An 8,904-nucleotide genomic window follows, 5' to 3' on the forward strand; every position below is an offset into this window, starting at 1 on the left:
GGTGATGCACTCGTAGCTCATTTAAAACAAAAATTTTCACCGAATTCAGTCAAAAAAAGTTCAATTACCGAAATGATAAAAGTCAAAAATGATCCAGCAATTCCCTTTCTGCGATGATGCCTTTTGGTTACTTTCCGAACATGTCAGTTATAATTATTATCGTAAAATCAGGAGAAGATCGGACACAAGTATCATGATACCGTCCGATAAGCCTGCTTCCTATTGTTCCGCCATCTTTCTGAAGTTGCATAGGCTTTCGGCAGAATATAACGCAAAAGGCTATTGTGCAAGATTAGGAAACTCCTCCCTACCTAAAAAGACTTGAGCATGTCAGGTCTTGTAACGTCCTTTTGGGACGGAGTGCCAGAGATAAAAGCATTTCAATGACAACCTATTGTTCACTAATATTCTCGAATGGGTTGTTTAGACTTGGTATCTTTTATGCATCAAGAAAATTTTTCCACTGACAGACGACAACCGAACGAACGAACAATCTGGTTAGATGTTCATTGGCGGTCAGTTAAATTCGACATGCCGATAATAAGGCGATGAATGCTACAGAATTTTACACAGTTTGGACTGTTGTCGCTCTAACACACTTCGAGGCCAAGATTCAGTTGGATTGTCGCGGCGAAGATTATTAGTATTATTATTTGGCTGTTCTTGTTGCGGTCATTAAGACCTTACCTTCGCATCACAGGTCCAAGCAGGATATTGCCAGAGTTCACCTTGTCAAACTACAATGGGAGGTGGTAAGTCCCGTCCGAGACTATGCGTCCTCAACAATCTTTATACTCAAATAGCTTGAGAATAAGATGGAACCCCTCATGGCGCGTCTCTGAGGCGATATTTTGACCTTGCCAGACCCACCCCAACTCATGCTGTCTTTGCTCTAGCTAACGACCTCCTCCCTCCTTCAGACAAACCCTGCTGGTGGCGAGAGCAATTTTGAATGCTAAAGTCTTCAACCTTCCACGCTATTCTTTCATCAGAGGCAAATATTTCGCCTCCAGCGTATTAACCGCAGTTTGCAATAAATTCCATACAATCATAGAAAACGTGGTCGTTGAAAGAAAACCCAACATATTCAAAAACCACCTTTTTAAATCCATACGAGGAGGAAGTTTTATACCGCAGGACCGACCATGCCTCCTGTTGGGAGGAGGAAACCCACAAATGGGAAGCTTTAGGTTTCACAATCTTGTCAACCGATGCTTCGGATGACCTCGCGAATTCTGGATGCTCTGCTTATTTAAATATTAGTTCGCTGCTCACGACTTCCTCAATTTCGGTCTTTCTGGGGGGATTCCTTTTTTTTGGCAAACCATAAAGCTATCAGGTGATGAGAAGGTCGACAGAAGTATCATTATCAAGGATTCTCTCTTAGCCATTAAAGCCCTCGTCAACACTTTGCCGCACGGGCGCATGATGAAATGAGGAAGGCTCGGCTTAAAGTGGTCCTCTGGTATTCTTTAGTATCCTGGGCATAGCGGCAATCTTTATAACGAAAAGGCGAATACAAAAGGCGGCTGGCCTCTTTCCTTCTCCTCCTTCTGCATCTTGAAATACATGATGTACGGCGCGTAAAACCATTCGGGCTGAATGGAACGAAGAATACAAACTAACTTCCCTGGCTAAAGGCACGTTCCATACAGGAACCTTTCATGACATTTCTGGGAAGCCTTAGTTCCGAAAAATATCCCTTAGTACGGAGGATGTAAAGATTCTGACAAGATTGTCCACCAACTTTTCCTATAACAAAGCTTTTTTCGCCAAGAATGGGGCGGTTCCTTCGCGGGGTAGAAGTCTAATTGTGTGACAAGCTTTCAACGAACAGGACTGCTGTCAATTGGAATAACATTTTTAAATTTTTGTTAGGTCTCCTCGTGGCGGGCTGCTGGTCTGTATGGATGGACTTGGCAAGGTTGATAAGAAAAGTTGTAATCAGACTCTAGTTTCAACTTCCAGTTTCCACTTTCCTTTTGCTTTCATTTTTATAGTTTTTTTTTATCTCGGCCTGCACCAACATGTCTTTTCTGTTTCTTTTCTTCCTTTTCGCTTGTTTTGTCTTTTTCGCTTGTTTTTATATATACCAATCACACACCAGATTCAAACATAAATGTACATTGGTCCACCTTCGTTTTCACCCCCGAACAGCAAGGAGAATTTTAGTCTTCCGATCGCTTCTCCCCGGGATGCGGAACTTCTCTAAGGAAACATTGGTGTGATAAACTTTTGAATCGTTAACTTGAAGGGGCCTTGCGGGACAAAACAAACTCACACACATCTTGTCATCCTTACCACCCATTACTAATCCACCAGGCCCGGAATCTTGCAGTCAAAATTTTGTCAGAAACCGATGCCCATGTCAGCAATAGCCCGACTTTAAGCGTTTTTGAGTACAAAAGCACAATACGCAAAAGATGGAGGAGTACTTTCCATAGTCCCACCCACAATATTCAGTTTACATCATAGGAATTCGAGATCAAGTTGACGAAGGGAGGAAAGGATCTGGCTGGAGATGTATTTGGAGCGGTTTTCGTTTTTGTAGGCGTTGGAACAGGGGCGACGGATTCTGCGTTCTTTGATTCGGAGTCTTCGATTTTGGTAGGGGAACTGTCGGACCAGAAGATGAAGCCGAAAGTGGGGAGGGGACGCATAAGCTTTTTGCAGCAAAACAGCTTGACTTTCGGAGGTGTTGGGCTGCTGTATTTCAGGATTGGGTAAAGGGATTTGAAAGCACCAGTTGCACGGTTTAGTGGCTTCGTGATATGTGGGTGGTGGGATAAACGGGAATGCATAGTCATCCCAAGGTAGGGCTGCATTTACGGTTGGGATTGTGGCGTTGTGGATTTCCAGGGATAGGATTGATATGTCATCCTTATTTTCGGCGTCATCCTTGCGTTACCGTAGAATACGATAGTCTCGCATTTCTGTGGGTTTAGGGAGAATTTCCAGCGGGTACCGGTAAAGTTTGTCCAAATAGGAATTCAGGCGGGTTTCACCGGCCAGGATGTTGCTGATGGAGGCGTATAGGATGAGTTCATCCGCGTATTGGAGGATTCGGATTGGGTTTGGGTGTGAGGTTGGTTTTGGTAGGTCTGCGGTGAACAGGGAGAAGAGGGTAGCGGATAGAAATTGAGGATTTCGGAAAGCTTATAAACGAGTAGGTATTGCCATATGGAGCCGAAAGCTTCCTTTATGTCGAGGAGGCAGGCTGTAGTCGTCGCGTTCCGGTTGAGACCCAGGAGAACGTCCGATTTGAGCACGAGGAGTGCATGCTCATCCGAGTGTTTGGTTCGGTTGGCGAATTGAAAATCGGGAAGGGAATGATTGGAGTCACAATGCTCGCCTATGACGGCTTTATGGTCCGCTCGAAGATCTTGGCAGAGGATGATAGGATCGAGATGGGCCTGTATCTATCGGGAAGGGAAACGAGTTGGGAGATTTTTCCGCTTACCTCGTTGACGAAACGTTGTTCACGGAAGTGGAAGGTGTGGTGGCGTGCTTCGAGGAAGTGGTCTGCGAGGACGTTCATCTTTTCTGTGGGGGGATGTTTTGGGGTGGGATCGCGTTTTGTTTGACAGATTTGCCTAAACGTAGGCAGGGTTTTCTGAGTTTCCTTAATGCGGAGGAAGTCGTGTGTGTTGAGGGATTGGTTAGGGATGTGTTAATTGGGATGGCTTCAATTGATTTGAAAATGTTGGGAGGTGGGTGGATTTGCGGGGCTAGGAATTTTTCGGAGATGAGAACGGTCGTTCCATCGCTGGTGCTGCGGCCCTGAACCTATAGTTCAACCTAGTTTCACATAGAAGAACTATCTGGATGATGGAGTTGATGTTCAACGCGATTATTTTAAAGTCCATTAATGGATGCCAATATACCCACCATTGAGTTGCAGCAGCACTTGCTTGTTCTCAATTTGCTCGAAGCGGATGATTATGTGCTGCATTGATCCTCGCTGAATGTCTCGTCAAAGGTGACCAGCAACAAGTCGAGGTTAATTTTCTTGTTTTTTTCCCAGGTCGTGGCAAAGGATTTAGCGCTCAGGGTCCTGGAGACTCCCTGAGCCCCTAATTCATCGACGATCTCTTGAGGGGAGAACGCCGCATCTAAACCTAGAAGAATGAGTCTGGTATTTTTCTGGAAAGGGAGAGTGTCCGTGAAGGATTTGTTATGGTTCTCCACAAAGATCTGCTTGGCGGTAGAGTGATCTTCCGGCGTTTTCGTTAAAATTTGGTGGGACCTCCCTCATTTCTTTATCAGGTGCTTGTAAGGCAGGGCGGAGAAATAGATTGTTTAATTAACTTAAAAATCTTTGGGTTCTCTAAGACCACGAGTGGAAGGATCTTTCGACTTACCTTCTATTTATTTGTTGGCGCCGCGTTGTTGTTTTGCTTGCCTCGGTTGATGAAGGCTGCTTGGCCGCTCTGGTGGAACCCAGCTTCTTCGGGGTTGGTTGCCTCGAAAGTATGCGTGCTCGTGGCTTCTAGCGACACCATCACGTCAGTTTGTTCCTTGATCCGGTCTTCTTGCCGGCGGTTGTTCTCAAGGACTTCCTCGAGTTTTTTCATCAACTTTTTATTTTCCTTTCGGAAGCCTATCACCTCGCGGATCGCGTCTACCGAAATGGAGCTTCTGATCGTGTGGTCAGATCCGGACTGCGAATCGGACTGCCAGTCGCTTGAAAGCGTCGTCTCGGACGTCGTATCTACGCCGTCGTCTAGGCTTTTCGGCTGAAGTTCAGCAGTCGGGCTGTCAGTCGCCTTGCGATGCTTTTTCCGGGTCTTTTTCGTGAACCCGTCGGGTTGTAGCGCGATTATTCTGCTCCAACTTATACAGATCATTTCTTTATAAAAGTATCTTCTTTTAGAAGAAAACTGTTAAAAGGAAAGGTTTCCGATTAAACTATAGAATTTTATTTATGTTGACGAACACGTGTTTCGAACACAACATATGTCCTTCTTCGGTGCTTTCTTTATGATCTCTTCTTTTGTTCTATCATTTTGAAAATAGTCTTGCTTCAAAAATAAATGTTCGCACTAGAAATTGTTTGCACTCACATTAAACTGTCACTGACTTGAAAAAATCTTCCACTGAGTTGACGAAGGGGGTCATTTTTGGGGTTCCAGATATCGTTGACATTCATTGCAGGAACAAATTATAAACCGTTTTCAATAGGCAAATTTGGTAGCCGTGAGGTGACTCCTTTTCCGAGAAATAGTTCATACCTCTGTAACAAGAAATTCCAACAATTGGAGGTTCCTAGCCCAAAAGTCGTCTTTTACGACAAGTAGGAATACCTTAAGTGTATTCTAAAAAGTTAATCAATAAAGCTAAACGACTACACAAGGAACGGCAATGTTTGCAAGACATGGATGTTTGAAAACAATTTTAACAACATTTTGTATGGAGCTTAGAGCGTAGATCTTTGGAGCAACTTTTTGAACAGTCCGTAATGAACTGACAAGTTCCATTTTATCTCCTGGCCCCTAATAGTTATTTTTGAAATTTTTGGTTTCACAAAGCCTAACTTTTTCTTAATTTGAAAAAATTTAACGCGGTAATCATTTTTATTAGATAAAGCAAAAGTAATTTACGCGCCGCCTGAAGTCTACCTGCCGTTTGGACAACCAGCAATTTTAGACTGCCACTTTCGTGCCAATCCTCCGCTAAGAAGTCTTCGGTGGGAGAAGGATGGGTTCCTTTTTGATCCATACAATGTTCCGGTAAGTTATTTAAAAATTTATCTTAAATTTCTAGAAATAAATCGAAATTTTTCGTTATCTTCAGGGGGTCTTCTATAAGCAGAACGGTAGTCTGTTCTTCAGTAAGGTAGATGAGAGTCACTCAGGTCGCTACACCTGCACACCATACAACGAACTAGGGACTGATGGACCGTCACCGTTGATAACCGTCATTGTTCAGCAACCACCCGTTTTTACCATTAAACCCAAACCTGTGTATTTGCACAAATTAGGGGACAATGTGACTATGATCTGTGACGCGGCTGATAGAGATGGAAATCACAGACCCACGCTTGTATGGAGTAGGGTAAGGAATAATTGCTTTTGCCTTGAACCCACATTGGGCGCCATATGAAATTTGTTAGTTTTGAGGAAGAACTGCTAGCTTAGGTTGATATCATTTAGTTTGAATGAGGGAAGACTCCAATATCTTTAAAAATTTACCTAATTTTACAGCGCGATGGTGTCGCTCTGCCACTAGGACGATACTCAATCGACGGTGGTAACATTACCATCGAAAACATTGTCGAGGAAGATAGAGGAATATACCAATGTGCCGCTACCAATGAAGCTGCTACAATTATTGCTGATACGGAGTTGATGATTGCAAACGTTCCACCACGACCGCCATACAACCTGACAGCAAATAGCTCGCAAAATGCCATAACAATCAGATGGCAACCAGGTAACTTGGGTAATTCTTGCAAGCTAAGCCTTTATCTATTCTCAGCAAACATATTAATACAAATAACTAAAATATGTTTGAAGACGCTGTACATATAGATGGCTCCACTCCGTGAATGTTGGCAAGTGTATGTATGATACAAAGACAAACTAAGACGTTCAGAAGTGGTGCTGCTTCATGTAAATATATATATGTAATAAAGATTGCAATCCAGAACGCATTTTACGAATTATTTTTTGGCACCATAGTCTAGTTACTTGCACAGAAGGCACAAAAAATTTAAATATTCACCCCCGATTGGCAGAGATTTGTAGATACATTTTAAACACTTCATCCTTTCAACAGTGGACGTCGTTCAAATTCCATCAAAAGTCGTTATTATAGTCCTGGTGTTGTTCCGGAACAATAACGTGAATCCTTGGAATAGTCAAGATGTTTGACGCGGGAAGAACACATCCATCCTTCGAAACCTTCCGAGTTTTGCGTCTCAATTCTCCATGAATCGATGGGACATAAGGATCAGATTAGATTTTCTGGGGAAACCCTCATACGTCCTCAAGGTCTGCAAGTTTCTAGAACAGATACATTTAACGGAGATCGTTATTTTGAAATACGAACGTACTCCACCAAAAGCATACAAAATGGATAGGATACATTTGTTCAAAAAATCAAAAAATGACTGACGGTTTCGTCCAGGGCAGAGTCAACTCATCAGACGCTGCCTCACCTCTGCCCTGGCACACAACTGGCGTTTTAGTCCAATATAATTCGCAACGTTGTCGAGTTTTTTCCACCTGTTGGCACTTTCGGTCACGCTGCTCCCAGGCCAGAGGTGAGGCAGCGCCTGATGAGTTGCCCCTGCCCTGGACGAAACCGTCAGTAATTTTTTGATTTTTAATGCTTGGGGTGCTATGCTCCAAACTAGGGATCCATGGACTAGAAAACGTGGGAGTAAGTTGCTCCTCATCTAGTCCGGTCCACCATCATGTGGATGTGGACTTAGGATCCCGCATATCCTAAATAGCTACCTAGATACATTTGTTGTTTTGCATCCTAGAGCTAGAAATAGATCAAGTAGCTCAGTTTTCATAAATACAGGCTCGATTCCATTATTCCGCTGAGTAAAACAAACATTCTGGCACACCTAATCACTCTCTTCATTCGATAGCATAGATTCACATAACTGCCACCGTGATCACAATTACTCATGCCCCATCAACCCCACATGAACTACATAATCAAATTAAAATTCCCAATCAAAACTAATAAGTTTCCATACCAATAGCTAACTCTCATATTCAATATGAAATCCACTCCATTTTCTGTTATTAATTTTTGCTTTCGCATTGAAAGGATATATACGTCCACATTTAGAGTATGTCGTCTGGTATCGTATGACGAACGCAACAGAATGGCGCACTATGCGACCCCACATGAAAAACATGATGGAAGCAACAATTACAAACTTGCAGCCAGGCTGTGAATATGAATTCATGGTGCTCAGCCAGGATCAATATGGGGATGGGATGTTCAGCAAATCATTTCGATATTACACGAAGCGTATGTATTTTGATTGATAGCTCGTAAGATAGTAGCGCTTGTGAGTATGTTATCCATAGGCTCCAGGTTATCACGGTTAGCGCGTTGCATGAAGTAACAAATCCCTTTATTAAAATTCCAGCAAAGCAATTCCGCGATCCAGAACTTTTCCAGCATCCTCTTCTGCCGTTCGGCCAGATAGGGCCGCCTCGCAATTTGATAGTTCACCGGAAATCAAATGGATACATTGCTGCATGGGATCCACCCGATTACGGAGCAGATTCGTTGCGGGTCTATATTCTACGATGGTGGTTGCAACCCCTACACCTCCTGCATGGTTCCGTGGAGACTCGGGAGAACTATTACGTGGTGGGACATCTGAAGGAAAACGAACGATACACATTTCAAGTATTCGCCCTGGGAACGAACAATTATGAAGCAGGAAGCAACGAGTATGAGTTCCTGGTGCCGTCGCAACGATTGGTCCGGGCTATTATCACTGGAAGTGTCGTTGTTATCATTTTCATGATCACTGCCGTGAGCGTTTATATTTATGTGAAGAAGAGTTGCTTCCAGAGTGACAAGGAGAACTCAGTCAGTGAAAAAGTCCGTTCTACGTAGTATTAAGTGACTTAAATCAGTAAAAGATGTTTGGACCTTTTTTGAATAAAATTTAAATGTTTAAATTAATATATGTGATTTCATATTGTTTATAGGAACTGTAATGGGCATCCTTTACTCAGGCGACTCTAGCGCGGCTTTATGGTTTATGGTTTTTAGGAATGGAATTCAGACAAAATTCCTGCAAACTTATACGCATGGAAGCGCTACTTAAAAGTTTGACAAAAAATGAGTTTTTGTTCTGTTCAGTGGTTAGGCGACTACTTTGGATGAAATACGTTCTTTTTCTCGGTCATAAGCCTCAGGATCTCA

General features: G+C 43.1%; 1 protein-coding gene across 17 annotated transcripts in view; it reads left to right on the forward strand.

Annotated features, from left to right (window-relative positions):
* The window catches only part of LOC119661605 (protein borderless), a 30,773-nt gene extending 22,112 nt beyond the window's left edge, over positions 1-8,661 (forward strand). For 14 of the 17 annotated variants that reach the window (XM_038071011.1, XM_038071019.1, XM_038071007.1 and 11 more), the window contains exons 5-9: positions 5,581-5,729; positions 5,794-6,054; positions 6,204-6,441; positions 7,786-7,992; positions 8,114-8,661. In XM_038071011.1, the coding sequence (XP_037926939.1) occupies positions 5,581-5,729; positions 5,794-6,054; positions 6,204-6,441; positions 7,786-7,992; positions 8,114-8,592 (1,334 nt within the window). In that variant the 3' untranslated portion in view covers positions 8,593-8,661. The remainder of the gene's footprint in view (positions 1-5,580; positions 5,730-5,793; positions 6,055-6,203; positions 6,442-7,785; positions 7,993-8,113) is intronic. The other 3 variants (XM_038071022.1, XM_038071023.1, XM_038071021.1) reach the window with 3 other exon arrangements.
* The last annotated feature ends 243 nt before the right edge of the window (positions 8,662-8,904 follow it).

Source organism: Hermetia illucens, chromosome 1 (genome assembly GCF_905115235.1).
Source record: "Hermetia illucens chromosome 1, iHerIll2.2.curated.20191125, whole genome shotgun sequence".
NCBI classification, from domain to species: domain Eukaryota; kingdom Metazoa; phylum Arthropoda; class Insecta; order Diptera; family Stratiomyidae; genus Hermetia; species Hermetia illucens.